At 47.4% G+C, this 16,387-nt stretch overlaps 1 protein-coding gene across 3 annotated transcripts in view; it reads left to right on the top strand.

Moving 5' to 3' along the window:
* The window catches only part of FGFRL1 (fibroblast growth factor receptor like 1), a 174,892-nt gene that overhangs the window by 26,996 nt on the left and 131,509 nt on the right, over positions 1-16,387 (top strand). Inside the window, exon 1 of one of the 3 annotated variants that reach the window (XM_065661297.1) lies at positions 13,260-13,352. The exons of the other annotated variants lie outside the window; for them this stretch is intronic. Within the exon in view, the coding sequence (XP_065517369.1) occupies positions 13,295-13,352 (58 nt within the window). The 5' untranslated portion in view covers positions 13,260-13,294. Of the gene's footprint in view, positions 1-13,259; positions 13,353-16,387 lie in introns of those variants that run through there. 3 annotated transcript variants of the gene reach the window in all.

The raw sequence follows: 16,387 nt of genomic DNA, 5'->3' as shown, positions 1-16,387 counted from the left end.
CACAAATCCGGGCATATATTTGATCATAGAATCATAGAATCCCAGACTGGTTTGGGTTGGAAGGGAGCTTATGGCTCATCCAGTCCCAACCCCCTGCCACGGGCAGGGACACCTTCCACTAGAGCAGCTTGCTCCAAGCCCCATCCAACCTGGTCTTGAGCACTGCCAGGGATGGGGCAGCCACAACTTCCTTGGGCAGCCTGTTCCAACGCCTAAAGATATAACAAGATATTAAAGATATAATGATATAAGAAGAGCTGCTGCGGCTGCATCCAAGGGCACACGGTCAGTGTACGCGGTCCTTTGAAAAGCTCCAAGTGGCCATTTGTCTACCTTTAACTGTGTAAAATGACAGTCCCCAAAAGGCTCTTGGTATTTGTGTATAGTATTCCAAGCACACAGTGGGTTGAGCTGAACTTTCTGCTGCTTAAGCACTACTCTTTCCTCCTCCATACAAGGCCTTGAATTAGCTAATTAAAATCTAGTGGAGAGAGAGAACAGTCTGCAATGCAGTGAACGCACCAGATTTCTGAGGTCATTGCTGGTACAGAGTTCCCTCACTCTGTCCCATGAAAAGATTTTTAAGTATTCATTGGAAATCTCCCATGGATTTAACTTCTTCCTTTGTTTTGCTTTGCAGCAAAAGCTTGATTGAAAGTGGCTGTGGCAGCAGTAATGCCTGGCTGAGCTTGGAGAAAACAAGCTCTAGACCCATTTAGACGTTTCATTTGAAAGCAGCTGCCATTATCTCCTATTAGGGGCTGTGGTTAGTAAGTAGCAGTGTGAATGCATGTGTGTGTTCATCCATTGTGACTTCTTTATCAATTTGGGGTTTTAATCAGTGTTTTTTAGGAAGAGATGGTATTACTTTTTTATATATATGTAGGTAATTAATGTCTGATAAACCTGAATCCAGATTTCTCAGGATAAACTTTGATGCAGGACCCTAGCAGTATTAAGCCAGTTGATTCCAGAGTTAAAACGCAACTTATTCCACTCTATCCATCCCTCCTTTAGAACTTCTTCAGCATTCCAGGAAAGAAAACTGAAGAAAATTGGGGATTTTGTCCCCCTCATTTTTTGGGGGGGAAGACAAAATTTTTAAAACTAGAAATACATCCTGGAACTGAAGACATGAGTTAGTATAACCTGATCAAAGGTACCTCGTGTTCTGTTAAACAGTTAGCACCAAAGACACGTTGAGGGTAGAGGCCGCTTTGCCCAGGTATTGCAGCCCCACTCATTTTAGTGGTACTGGGTGAAGAATTAGAGTTTGGCTTTGTAAAAGTGGAGTAGATGAATACATGAAATGAGTACTTATTAATTAAGGACATGGATAGAAATGTTTTGTCTTAATCCCCAAGCAAATAGGGTACACGGAGGCAGTACTGGCTTCTGCAGCATGTCTCAAGCAGGGAACTGCACGGGGGAAGTTCTGCCTTAGCAGCTTGCTGTGCTGGGACAAAGAACTGTTTGTCAGCAGAGACTGTTTCATATAAAAATCCAATTTTCAGGTGAGTTTCATTCTGGAGGCCCTTCTCTCCCCACATCCTTCCCTGCTGCTGGCTGCCTGCTCCCTTCTCACACTTCTCTGGCTGCATTGGGCCAATCCGACTCATGACACTAATGCAACAAAACATTTTCTGCTGGATTAATGACCTGACTCTCCCTTCTTACCACATCAGTACCTAGGGAGTGACCACCCCGTGACGGGAGGAAAGACTAGGTTTGATTTTGCTATAGTGTTCCTTTGGATATAGGTCTCTCCAAGTTCATAGCCTAATCTAAATGCCCTCTTGGTGCTGGTGGGGGTTGCTTGGTTTCATCTTTGCATTTTGAGGCTAAGCTTGAAAGAGCTCAGATTTAGGTCTTTGAGTTCTTCATGGAAGTGAAAGGTCTGATTCTGCAGTGCCTTGAGCTTTCTATTTTTGTTAGGCTAATGATAGGAAAATGCCACTTGCTGTTTAAATTGATAGGAGAAAAGAGCTCCTAAAAATATCCTTTTTGTGAGGGTTTTCCCTGGCTGCTGGAGAAATGTAGGGAAGGCTCTGTGCTGGGACAGGAGATAGGCTAGAAGCAAGCCAAAGTGTGGGGGGAAATGCAGTCAGTCTGCACTTCCAGAGCCTGAGGTGGTGGGAAAGAGTTAAGATGAATCCTGTGAATCCCAAGGCAATTTCAGACCACTCTTGTAGGTTCTCCTCATGGGTCATCCTTGCCTTGAGCAAAGAAGGTGGAGTTGGGGTGATGTTAGGAGTTGTTCACCAGTCACACAAAGCCTCCTTAAGCTGGAGGCTTCCTTCGAACAGGAATTGCAGCATGCTGGATGAAGCAGGGAGCTTCAAGAAGGGACTGCGAGCAGGAAGAGCCTCGGGACTCTCTGGGATGGATGTTAGCTCTATACCATGATGGACAAGAAGATGTTTAACTATTGTCCTATGAGTTTGTCTTTCAAAAGCGAGACTCCTGGGCTGACCAAGCAATGTGCGGTGAGGATTAATTCTAAATTAGCCACAACCAGATTACTTAGTGAAGCCTCATACTTGGGGGTTGGGGGTGTTGGTGTTGTCAGGCTTGGGCAGGGCCTCCCTATGGCTGCACTGATTTCTGTCAGCTTTATAAGTGCAGCCGTGAAATTAACCATTTAACCATGTAATGACTTTTTATTTGATTTAATCTTTCCAACACTATTAATGCACAAGCATCAGGAGGGCTGAGGGTTCTAATGCAGCACTTCTTTGGCTCATTTCCTGCCCAGCTGTTGTCCTCTCGAGCCCCATGTCCCCTGACCCGGTGGTGATATGTCCTTTTGGAGGTCACATCTGCAGCTCTGCAATGACCACCTCAGCCTGCTCTGCTCCTTAGGGAGCTGGGGCCAACCATAGCCTGCACCCATCTGGCTTCTGGCTTGCTTCAGCCGTCATACTCAGCATTGACCTGGCTGCTATCGCAGCCATCAGGAGCTTTATCTCTGGAGCTGATGTCTGATGAGGCTGTCATGGGGCAGGAGCACTTACTGGAAAATGATTTATACCAATTAGGTGGCTCAGAGGTTTCTTGTGGAACAGTAGGAGGGGAGACACAGAGGTCAGTCGTCTTTATTCTCCAAAAAGCCATCATCACCTGATAAAGATTCAACTGCCTTTAGGTTTTGAAGAGGATGTTTCATGCTGCTTCAGCCAAAGCGGGGAGTGAAGACTTCAATCTTGCGACCTTTGTTCTCTAAAGAGCGTGTCAAGTTTTGGCTGTGCTGCTGGCCTTGACTTTTAATTGTTGAAGAGGATGTGAGATCAGCCCCGAGCCTTTGTGCTGCAGCTTACCCGGTGGGAGAGGGGAAGTGCCGTGCTTCTCTGCACATGGCTGCCACGATTTAATGTGAAGCAAGCATAACCAGCCCCCCCCCCCCCCCCCCCCCCCAAATAATGAGCTACCTCTCAACAACAAGAATTAAAACAAAGTAAGAATAAGATGGCTATTGGAGATGGGAAACCTGACGATAACAATAGCTGTTTTCGTGCAGATTGTTACACCATGGTGCAATAGGGGATTGCTCTTAATATAGCTTGTCTTTAGCATAAATTTAATCCCCATATGATGATTCAAACCCCACTGGCTTCTTCAGTGATGGCATGTGCTTGTGGGGTATCAGAATCTGGCCTGACAAGGCTGCCTAATCCTCCCTCATGTCTCAGAACCAGTTCTCACCCCATTGTGATCCAGCTCAAGCTGATGCACCAGAGGGAGGACACAGCAGGATGGGTTTGTGAAGGGCCAGTATGACTACCCCTGCCAGTATTTGGGGAAAGGGACCTTTCCTGGGGAAAGGGACCTTGTTCTGTGTTTAGATCAATCCTGAGCTCTGAGAGGCATTCCTCTGCCTTGCTGTAGCCCATCATGTGTTGCTCTGGTGAGCGAAAGAGACCCATAGTGGTTTGCAATCTCCTTTAGAAGCGTGTCTATAAATGAGGTGCCCTGTAGACCATGTAAGGTCAGGCACTATTGCTCCATGCCTCTTGAGTGTGCCATCCTGTGATTACCTGGCATCCTTCCCTTACCTCTTGTGCTGGCGTTTGCAAGGAGGCCCTTGGAAGGTAACTACCTATGCTCTGCTGTCTTTTATAGTCAGCACAAATGATTTATGGCCTTTATATGCCTCTTTGGCCCTTGACATAAAAGCAGTGGAGTATGACTCAAAATTTCTCTGCTTCTCTGCAGAAAAGAGCCAGGCATTAGAAGGTGCTTCCTGCTTTCTCCCCCAGCATGACAACCCTCTCACTAGTGGTGGTGGACAGTCATTTTTTGGCTGATCTCACCCAGGATAGTCCCCAATGTGTTGAGTAGTTTCTGTCTTGGTTTCAGGGTTGCTGAGATATCTCCTGTGGGGAATGGCACTCAGGAGCTATCTTGTTTTCTTGACAAACATCTCCTTACAGCCTTGCTGCTCGTGTAGGTGATGTGATTTTCAGGCTGGCCTGGAGCCTAGAAGTGAACTCATAGGCCTCAAGGAGCAATAAGTGCTGCAGCGTTTTAAGCAGCCCAGCCAAGCTCTGTGAGTGTGTGTACGTGTGTGAGAGCACTTTCCAGCAGGCTGGCTATCTGGAATGATAACCCACTTGGCCTAGATCCATTCAATTGTGATAGCAAGCTGCAATCCTCTGGTCCCATCAGAAAACCCATGCCAAACAAAAGTATTTCCTCCAGAAAATAGCCTGTTTTAAACTGAACAAATGTCACCTGCAGTAGTGTGTGAGCACGACAAGCCTCTCAAACTCAAAGTGAAGGAACTGCTGGGAAAGCTGAGGTCTGAGCTGGTGCCTTTGCATCAGTGAGGCATATCCCAGGTAATCAATCTGAAATCAGCTCCCCTCATTCCTCTTCCAGGTGCTGCTGCTTTTGCAAGGGTTATAGCAAAGGGATTTGAAGGCAGAGAACATGCTTGTGATGGATTTGGAGGTTCTGTAAGCAAAGCCTCTAGCCTGTGGCTTGGAAACAGAATCTGTTCTTTTGTATTTGCATTGTGCTCTCCTATAATTGGCTCTGGAGATGCTGGGCCAGCTCCTTTGAGAAACCAGGGAACTTGTAAAGGTGTTGAACGATTCTAGTATGAGCTGAAAGGAGCTGTGAGTGCTTCACAAGCCCATCAGGAGTGAAAAGCCTGTCTTATGGTACCAAAGCAGTTTTGTATCTGGCTAGAGCCCAAGAAGGAGGCAAGAGAGAAAGGCAAGTTTATGCATTTGCATTTTCCAAGGGTCTTAGAGCTTCAGATCATAGGATTGATGAAGGCTTTGTGTTGGGGCCCATTCTTATTTTACAGTGCCTGCAATCATTGCTCTATTGCTGTCTGAAGAGCCTGTCAAATGGGGTCTTTGAGGAGATGTGCTGGGATATGGGCGAGAAGACCTGGTGTGGGAATTGCCTGATCTGTCTTAAGTGCCTGCATTATGATGAGATGAGCAGAGTTTCTCTATGCTCATGGTACAGAGAGCTGAACATAGACAGCTGCATTGTGAAAACCTAGGCTCCTGTCTGGTGTCCCAAACTCAGATTAACTGCCTGGTACATGGGGAATCTTAGCCAAGGCTCTGTTACCCTCCAAGAATATAGGCATCCCATAGGTTCGGTTTCCTAACTGCCAGCCCATATGGATGACATGGGGTACCTCGTGCTGCCCTGGGCATTCTGTGTATGAAGTGACTCAAGGCCCTAAAGCCAGGAGAGTTCTTTCCCATCTCTGCCTAACAATGGCTCCGACACTGATTTATCCTCGTATGGTGGCAATTCCCTTTGGAATTATTGTGGGCCTTAGAATATTTCCTTCTTTTACCACCATTTGGAAACACAAGGGAGATGAAAACCCCGTATTTCATATTTCTATGTATTTTTTTCTTTCTTTTAGCCCTAAATCAAAATGTTTCTCCAGAAAATCTTTGTTAGCTTATTGGAATCCATTCAATAACACCACAGTTTGGGGAACAACAAGGGAATATTGGGAAAATCATTTGTTTAAAACTAATGTAGTGAATTTTGGACTGGTGTAAAGTAGCAGCACTCAGCTGGGGCTTCAGTGCCCTGCATCTGCAGCCATGATCCAGATTTTCATGGGCGTGCATTGCGCTAGGAAAGGGTACCACCACCCCCGACTCCGGGGCATCTCTAGCAGAGCTCTGATTTCTACCCACCTCCTCAGGGTGATACAGTTGAAAAACACAGTGAAAAGGCTGGAGAACACTGTTGTTAAATAGACCTCCAGAATTTGCTGTTTACCATGGACCAGCCTGCCCTGACAAGCCCTTGAGCCATCAGAACTTTTCCCTCTCAGCTTCCTGACAAGAGTGTGTACACCACAGTCCAAAAAGACTCCAGCCAGGGCCCAAAAAGGAGAGACAGTGTTGCTTTGCTCGGAGGTGTCCTTGTGCATTTTCCTCCCTCTTGTTACTGAGATAAGGAGTCCGTGAAAGACTGTGCAAAGCACCATGTCGGTTTAATCAGCGTACGAGGGAGAAACTAGATATGCCCTGTTAGTGCAGTCACAGTCCAAGCATGAAATTAAGTGGAGGTGGGGGTGGATGCGATGGAGAGAAATGCTGTCCATCTCTCAGGCATGTAGCTGAGAGTCCATGGAAAGGGAGAACTGAGCGAGGTCCCTTGCAGAAAGCCTCTTGGAGCCTGGCAGGCTGGGGCTGCTGTGTCTTTGCAATTATTGCACATAATAACCCAAAGTGGGTCACGCTGCTGTTTTGTGCGATGGTATTAAATGGCACTCTGGGAGAGTGTGCATGCTGATTACAGCTGGTGAGGAATGCCATCGCTTTAAGAGGGGTGGAAAAGAAGAAGTGAGAAGGAAAAGATTTTCTTTGTGCCTTGAGGGATGTGAGGATAGTGTTTTCCCCGTCACCTCAGAGATCAGTGGAGAGTTACACTCAATCCAAACATCAGACCCAGAGGCTGCATGTTGACATGGGATTTAATGCAACCTGTCTGCTTAAATGCTCCTTGAAGCTGTGGGGCTGTGTGATGGCTAATCCTTCCTGGTCTGAATTGCTGCACAGCAGTGCTGTGCACTACCAAATGGTTCCTGTCCTTCAGCCCATAGCTGACTGTAATTGTGCGTCTGACACCCTTCACAAGCTGGTACCACTGCTGAGAGAAGTGGCCCTACCTGCCTGCTGCCCCAGAACACCTACCAGCAGTGCTCTACCCGTTCCTTAGTGCTGCTGTAAGCAGCTGTAATAAACTGACCCTAATTAGAACCAACTTCAGCCAGAGCAGTGATTTAGGCCTATGTGCATTGTACCACTACAGCTCTACTTTCCCCCCATGGTTGTTTCATGTGGGTGCAGGATGAGGCTAGGTGAGTTAAAAGTGGCCTGAGAGTCAATCCTTTTACAAAGAAGTTGATACAGGTTGAGGTTTTACTGCCTGTCCTGCAGAGCCCCCCAGATAGATGGCTGGAAGCTTCATACCAAAGATTGCTCCAGGCTGTTGCTGTGGTCCTCTGCTCTTGATGTTCTGATGCACATGAGCCATAGGATTTTCTGTTGGTGTTCTCTATTAAAATGAAATGTCTTTCTGGCGGTGCAAGTAAAAGGAAAAATTACTTAGAGGAGGATTCAGGACTCCCTTTGCAACTTGTGGAGAAAACTTTCTTGAGACTTTCTTGAGACACTGATTTTGCCATCAAGTCTGACCTTTTGCATTTTCCGTAATGATTTTAAATTGGTATTTAAGCTTAAAACCCGAAAACGTAAATTTAATTGCTTCTGTCAAAACTCAGTTTTTAATAGATGTCACAGATGTGACAGTTGTTTCTGATTTGACAATTAAATGGGGAACCCACAAACAGTGCTTTCGCAGTGACACGCCATGCTGCCTCAGTCTCTGCTGTTTAATTATCCTTTCTCTGCATGCTGACGAAAGCACCTTCCGTCTCTTTCAGAATGAATGCACTGAGCAGAATACTTCTATGTGTATCTTATTTTTGTCTTAAAGCAAAGAATTATTTTAGTAGCGTCAGCCTACCCTTTGAGTTCTGTGTGTTCTACCTTATTCAGGCCACTGCCCTGCTGAAATTCATGGGTATTGGACCTTGTAGTGGAGAGGTCTTAAAATGCTTTACAGAGTCAGTTGGCACCCTTGTCTCTGCTTTACAAATCCAAGACACAGGGAAGAGCTTTCTCTAAACCACACAGCAAGGAAAAGAATCACAGAATGATTTGGATTGGAGAGGACCTTAAAGCTCATCCAGTTCCACCCCCCTGCCATAGGAAGGGACACCTTCCACTAGAGCAGGTTGCTCAAAGCCCCAGCTGATAGTGGCAGTGTTGTAGATTGGTGTTAGACCACCCCAGCTCAAACTGCTGCTGTCTGCACTGCCTTCCATGGCTCTTCACCCAGGGTGGGACGTGCTAGTTATTCATATAAGGAGAATGAACTGAATTTGGCCTCGCTTATTTTGTGTGTACAACACAGGGCACAAATCTAAGTGTGTAATTTTGCAGATACAGAGCCAATTCCCCAAAACAGGGCTATGGGCAAAAGAAGTTTCAGAGATAAGTGAAGACAGGGATGCTTTGCTGAAAGGGGCTTCTCCCATATGCTGGAGACTTTGACATTCTCACTGCTGCTGCTGTAGCTGTGCAGCATCACTGCGGAAATCATGTCATGGCTCTTTTGTTTCTTATTCTTAGTTACTCTTGATAGTTCTGAGTACATCAGTTCAGTGCTGGTTGGACAGCTTACTCCTGCTGTGGGAATGAGCTTTCTGTAAACTACATACAATCATGTGGCTGCAGCACTTGTTCTGACTTGATCACATAGACCCTCCGGCTTTCTGCCTGCCACTAGTCAGGTTGGAAAGGGTCAGGAAGCAGCATATATATTGCTTTGGATGTAGTCCTCACTGCTGCTTTTCCCATTATGGCGTGCTGTCATGCAGTAGGTCAGTCCCTCGCATGGCGGCATCAATCCTGCATGGCTGCAGGAATTGCTTTGCTCTGAAGCCATGCACAGAGCGTTGCCCTTCATCCAAACTGTGATCTCTGCCATTCTCCAGCCTGGTCCCCCAAATTCCCCACCTTCTTTCCTGCCCAGGCCCTTTGCATGCAACACGGTGGTGACCTGCAGAGCTGTCTCCCTGCCAGACACCCGGGCATCCTGCCAGCCGCCCTGCTCCCTTGGGCTGACAAAGGCTGGGGCTGCTGCGGGAGGAAGCGTGTGCAGCTCCCAAGGGGAAAAGGAGAGCGAGCACTTTGTATCACTTGACAGGAAGGCCTCTGCTTGACAAAAGAGCGTTGCTGACAGGCTCCAAAATCCAGCCTGGGGCTTGTGTTTCCTGAGCCAGCAAGATACCGCGAGCCTTAGTGCAGAGGGGTTAAATAGATGGGAGCGAGAGCAGGAACCTTGGGTGTTTGCGGACATAGGCCTGGCTTTTGCTTCCTAGAAGGTGAGTTTTCCCCTCCATCCCTTCCAGGTTTTTCCCTGCAGCAGCTGGGGCATTGGGGATGCTTTGGGAAAGCACTTCCCCTTCTGCTCCTGCCCTGGAGGCTCGCACAGCGGTGAAGTAATCTGTGACATTCAGACAGCGGGAAGGGGAAGCCGCTGCAAAATAAAACAACAGCATCAGGAAGCGGCACCGTGCTCTTTCCCGCTCCCAGCTGGGAAATGACAACACTCCATTCAAAGCAGTTAATGCACAAGGCTCAAAGCCTGTCGCCGGTCCAGCCCTTGCTGAGCAGCGCTGGGTAATCACCTCCCTTGGCTGTCCCCACGCGGTGCTGTCTGCCCAGTGGGCTCAGGGGTACCAGGAAGATGATACAGGCGAGATGCCAGCAAAGAGTCACTTTAACAGCAGGCGCTGCACAGTAACACCTGGCAAAACAGTTGCTTGGGTTTATGGCTTCTATGAAGACCCTGGAGGGTGTTTCTTTTACATTTTAATTCCTGCTGGTTATATTTTGCAGGAAAACTGGAGCCTACCCCCTTCCTTTTATGGCGGTTGTGTTACTTTTACAGATGTATTGCAACCCAACGTTTCACAGCCCAAATCCAGTGTGTAATGTGTCAAAGCAATACTGCCGGAGGCAAGCTGACCGCTTGGGCAGCCTTTGGAGAGTGGTTTTTCTCTCCTCCTCCCATTCTCAGTGTAAATCAACCCCTGTGTGCAAGGCACTGCCTCTCCACACAGGTGTCTGAGTACAGCAGGCTCGTCCTGCATTTAGAATCATAGAATCATAGAAAGTTTGGGTTGGAAAGGACCTTAATGTCATCTTGTTCCAACCCCCATTTCCTCCATGGCTTCTCTTTAATGCGCATGAAAGTGCAGGGAAGTCGATGACTCTTTTTGTTTGTTTCCAACTGTAACTTTTCTATGATTCTATACTGTGTATACAGACAGCCAACAGGCAGTTGAGCCATAGCTCCCAGGCAAAGGATGCAGTTTGTTCCTGGGGTAATATAATCCTAGAAGGAGAGATGCTTAGTTTTGTGGATGCTTGGGTTTGTTAGCACCAATCTGTCAGTGTGAGGAGGACGTGAAAGGGAATGTGTAAGAAAGTGGAGGTATCATCTAACTGTAGGCATCTAATTTGGGTATCTAAGTGAGGACTCGGAGTGGTGTCTACTCTATCCATTAACTACACAGGAGGGTAAAGATAGGCCGTGTAAATAGCTCCAGACATTTGAGCCTACAGGACAGCCTCTGGAGTGAAACAGTAGTGAAAATGCCACTGCTTTAATGGTTGGAATGGGGCTGGACACTGCACCAACAAGGAGCTTATGTGCTGATGAAACACAAGGGCTCATAGCGACAGGTCTCTGTCATTATCCAGCCCTGCTAATCTGAACCAGAAGTGTTTCCCTTCCTTCCCTAACAGCAAGCAAAAGCAACCTCACTTTTCCCTTCTGTAATACTTTCTCTCCTTCTAAAGTATTAGGGGGTAAAGAAGAAATGAACCTGGCACATCAGGGCTGATGGCACCAGCCAAGCAACTTAACATAGACAGCAAGATCCATAGACTTTAAATCCTCAAAAGCAGGTTGTATTCTTCGTTTATGTATGACTGGAATGTAAAAATAAGCAAGGCAAAGCCTCTTGGAGGATGTTGTGGATGAAGGTGCTGTTTGACACGGGTGTTTAAAAAGGATGAGTGCTTGACTGGAAACAAAATCTTGTCCACCAAAGACTCACCAGGATGGCTTTTGAGCCTAGGATGCAGCTTGTCTTCTAGGGATCCTAGATCGGTGTTGCCATTACTTGGAGCAGTTCTCAGGGTTAGAATACAGTTCCTGTTCTTTTTAAATCAGATTTATTCTGTAGCAGCCATGTTTTTTTTTTTTTATCATGCACCAACAGCCTTAGGAAGTAACAAAGTTGGTGGAGCCCCACAAGTTGCCCCTACAGCATCCAGCCCTTCTCTTTGCATGCTGTGACTTGATGTCATTACCCAAGAGGTGCTGTCATCTCATCACTGTGCTGCCATTGCTGGACATGTGGAAAGGAGAACACACTCCATGGTGTGTAGGTGTGTATTCGGTACAAAATACCAAGCTGGTCCTACAAACTGCTGAGAGGTTGCACTCACTGTAATTGAGGGTCTCCCCATCCACTGGCTTTGTGGATTGTCACTTCAGCCCTTCAGATGTTTGTCGCCTGAGCGGTTACCCCCATCTGCATGGAGCTGCCTTGTAAGGATGACATAAATGTCTGTCCGTGTCCCTGTGGGGTTTTTGGAGTTCCTTCTCAGCGTTAAAGTCAGTTTGTGTTTTGTGCCTGGTTTTTATCACCCAGGCTCCACCACTGTCAATCCTCTTCCAACTGCTTATGTTAATCCTCTCTGTGGCTATTTCTTTTCCTCTACCCAGCATTGGTCTCCCCAGGCCTCTCATCCTGCTGTACAGCTAAATCCTGAGAGCACTGCACTCTTCACCTGCATCCTGAATCAACACGAAATGCCTGCAGTTTGTCTTGGCCAGGTGCACTAAGCAAGCAAAGATATTAAATGATGTCACCATCTACTGATGGTGCTGTTTTGGTCCTGGTTTGCCACAGAAAGCAAGAGTGCAGCTGTGAGCTGTAACGAGGAGGCCCCTCGCATGTATGTCTGGACCCATGGTGTCCCAAAACCATGTTTCCCTATATAGTGAGCCTGATTTTACAGTGTCTGCTTACTTGTGATTGTGCAAACCTGTGTGAAGGATGGGGTGACCTGCCCTTGGGTGATTCCTGCCCCTGCAATCAACCTGCTGTGGGATTGTGGCCAGGTCATTTCACTGCATGGTGTGTTTACACCAGACCTCATTTGATAGGGCTCTCATCCTGGCTGGGACCTTGGGGGAACTGTCCTAATCGTGGTGTAAAACCCTACTGTGTCAATGTGACAGGGCTTTAACCTGTTTTGCATCACTGTAAGTGACTGTCTTGCCTGTAGCAGGACAAATATACACTTTCTCTTTTCTGTTTATGTAATTACATTAGCCCTGATATAGAGAGTAAAATAAAATCAGGGACAGAGCTATTTTCCATCAGAAATCGTAGTCCTATTGCATTGGTATGAAAGTGCCTCACGTTGTTGGGTGAGCTTTACTGAACTTCAGACCTGAACAATCCTCTTGAAAATAAGGCTTTCTTAAGGTTATTTCAGCACTTTAGGTGGTGTTGCTGCTTCGCATCAGTCTGGATTTCAAAATCCCTGAAACTGTATATGAAGCAACATACCCATCTTCTGCCTACCTCTGGATGGCAGGAGGGTTTCCATGCTCTTCCCTGCAGGCTGGGAAGGACACGGGCCTTAGGGGGAGTGGGCTGGATGGAGGGACACAACTCAGGGAGCAAAATGATCTGGGTTGTGCTGTCCGCCTCGGAACAGGCTCCGCGTTCAGCCCAGGTCAATGAGCCGCGTCTGCAGATAAAGAGCTATTCTGGTAAAGTGCACTGAGAGGGGACGTGTAGATGCAATAAACCCTTAAATATACGCAATACATACCCACAGCTGAGCCTCTTCTCCCCTGGAATTGGAGCTTCTGATCTGTTTTAGGAAGTGGTCCTCCTTAAATTAGCAAATCAGACAAAGCTGGCGGTAAATAGACTGCTGTGACACAGAGGCAGCAGCAGCTTTGCTCTAGGGACACCCCACAGCAGACGGGGACACTGCCCACCAGCTTGTTAATCTGAAACCACCATGTGCTGGTCTTGGGATGGGTTTTAAATAGCAAGTCAAGAGGGAAGCCACATTTGTCTGTGGCTGAGGAGGGAGCCAAGCCTGAGATAGTGCCACTTGCTGCAGCGCCTGGACAAGCATGGATGGAAAGGGCCCCCTCTTCCCATCACCCAGCCCCTGCATGGATTTTTGGCTTCAAAGGTGAATTTTTCCTGATCAATTCCTACTGGTGTGGGGATTGGAGGAGGAAAAGTTGGCAGCTGAGGCAGAGAAGGGGCTGTGCTTTATCTGAGGAGATAGTGGTCCAGACTGGCTGCAATAGGTAGGTAGGATGTGATGTAGAATGATGTGGTGGGTAGAGCATGGTGGTGGTAAACTCCTGAGGTGGCTGGTGGGCATGGTGTGTGTGTGGAGTGCCAGTGCTAGTGGTGAGGGTGATGGAGCAGGGCAGGGTGTGACAGATGGAATAGAAAGGAAGGTCCTGGTGACAATGGGAACTGGATGCAGGGCTGTGTGCAATGAGGACACCAAGGTTTTCAGGGGAAAGGGGATGGAAGTGACATCAAATACAAGCAAGATATATGAAATGCACCCTTGTTTTCTGGTGTTTGTGGCCCCTTCAGCTGGACGGTGATGGCTTTTGTTCCATCAGGTGTCCTACATTTTCATTTAAAGGGTGTTTATGGAGTTTGCCCGATTTCTGCAGATGTTGCAATGATGAATGAGGCCTCACAGCCAAAGCAGCTCTTTTGAGGCCAAGGGAGTAGGATCAGTCCATATTCCTGAAAAGAGGGTGAAGGAGCCCTCTAAAGTGGTCTCGTTCCAAGGTGAGGTGGTGAACCCCACTTCCCAGCCTCCTGCAGTCATAAAGTCATAGAGTCACAGCATGGTTTGTGTTGGAAGGGACCTTAAAGCTCATCCAGCTCCAACCCCTGCCACAGGCAGGGACACCTTCCACTGGAGCAGCTTGCTCCAAGCCCCGTGTCCAACCTGGCCTTGAGCACTGCCAGGGATGGGGCAGCCACAGCTTCTCTGGACACCCTGTGCCAGCGCCTCAGCACCCTCACAGGGAAGAGCTTCTGCCTAAGAGCTCATCTCAGTCTCCCCTCTGGCAGGTTAAAGCCATTCCCCTTGGCCTGTCCCTGCATCCCTTGTCCAAAGCCCCTCTCCAGGTTTCCTGGAGCCCCTTTAGGCACTGGAGCTGCTCTAAGGCCTCCCCTTAAGGAGCCTTCTCTTCTCCAGGCTGCCCCAGCCCAGCTCTCTCAGCCTGGCTCCAGAGCAGAGCTGCTCCAGCCCTCGCAGCATCTCTGTGGACTTCTCTGAACTCGCTCCAACATTCCATGAAATTACTTCAGGTACTAAGTGGCCATTTTCACCCTTTGGAGGTTCCCTCCCTTTAACTGAGATTAACTGGGACATGAAGCAAGGCTGAGGTGGGTGCTGGAGCCTGGTGTCTGTCTCAATGCTAAGAGGTGTGGGTCTGCTGTGTGGCTGGGGTGCCTGCACTTGCGTCTCACTTGCACCCTCCAAGACATGAGCTGTGTCATTTGGAGTATATACCCACTTCCTTGTACGTATTTGGACCAAGCAGATAAGAGCTAAACCTTCAGCTGGGAGTGCTCTCCTCATTTATTAGAGCCTTGACAAGTTAAATAGAGGTAGAGATTAAATATGAATGGGACTTATGTTGGAAAGATCAACCTGAAAGACATTAAAGAAAAGGGAGTTAAGTCAACAGGAAAGTCGCCTGCCTAAAGGGAGGAAAACCTAAGTATGGAAGAGGAGGGGTACTGTTGGTGTTCTGGTTCCCTTGCAGAGCAGAGGAGCAGGGGGCAGGACACCTGAAAGGTGCCTGGCTGGTTTGGCATCACCCTGCTCATGGGGGGAGCTGCAGCCATGGATAAGCACCATTACTTTAAACTTCCTTCCAAGTTTGTCATTCTGAGAACCAAAGCTGTCCATTTCTTCGACTTACATGCAGTGCGATTAGTGGATCCTTTCCATGTGCTGACAGATTTCATCTGTCTGCCTTTAATTATTAATTGCTTAGTCTGCTAAACACAAGTTTCTCATTCATTATCTTTATTTACCATCAATACTTGTCTGACGGCATGCATGGCTGTCAAATCAAGCTAAGTATTACCAGTTCCTGGCACATTTGTGTATCATTGCATGAGAACAGCTTTCTGCTGCCTGTTTAAATCAGAGTGAATGTGTGCTCATGTTCATGACCAGATCAGGATGACTTCAGCTTTGTGTCATCGTAACAGAAAAACTTGGACAACAAGCTATTTCTTACTATTGCGTAGGAAGGTTTTTTGATAATTGATGGTCTTTTTCTGTTTCTTTTTCAAAACCATTTACTGAATAAGCAAATGCCATTTTAAGGCTATTTCTTTAGCAAGGAAGGATGTTATAAATAGAAGGCAAAGTTCTCCATTCCAAGAAAGCGCTGCAAATCTGGACCACATCTGCTGACTGCAGCAGTCACACCAGGTTTACACAACATTGCAGCTGGTCTCGTTGTGCATACTTAGACAAAGTTAAGTCATCACTAGAGGTGATGGGAACAGTTTCATGAAATGAAGCTTTCCTGAAACTGTTTTTGTTAAGACCAACAAACCTATGAAGAGGCACAAGTTCTGAAGAAAATATAAGTCAGGGTGCCCCAAGAGGCCAAGAAAGAGGAAGAGCAAGGCAGTGTGGTGCCCGTCATGTTGAGTTCAGGTTGCTGGCTCAAGATATGAAGCTCCAGGTTCAAACCTCTGATCTTGAATAAAACGTACCTTTGAAAGAGGGGGAATGAGGGACACTTGACTCTGCACCTCCAACATTCACCGTCAAAACTGTAACCTCATTCCTGAATAAAAGCTGAAATGAGAGTAAAATGAAGAGAGAGAAGAAGGGTGAATCATTGAATCTTTGTAGAATTGTAGAATGTTTTGTGTTGGAAGGGACCTTAAAGCTCATCCAGCTCCAACCCCTGCCACGGGCAGGGACCCCTTCCCCTGGAGCAGCTTGCTCCAAGCCCCTGTGTCCAACCTGGCCTTGAGCACTGCTGGGGATGGGGCAGCCACAGCTTCTCCGGGCAGTTCACATCTGGCACTGCCTGGTGCAGTATGTGTTTGTGCATTGCTTGCTGTGCTTGTGAAGGTGTACAGCCTTTCCTCTGGTGTCCCGTGTGGCAGCCTTCATCTTTTTAAGAGCTTTCACAGTCACCTTGAAGGTACAATACC

This window comes from Lathamus discolor, chromosome 1 (assembly GCF_037157495.1).
Source record: "Lathamus discolor isolate bLatDis1 chromosome 1, bLatDis1.hap1, whole genome shotgun sequence".
Classification (NCBI taxonomy): Eukaryota; Metazoa; Chordata; class Aves; order Psittaciformes; family Psittacidae; genus Lathamus; species Lathamus discolor.
Note: the sequence above shows the minus strand (reverse complement) of the source record. Positions and strands in the feature narration are given on the sequence as shown.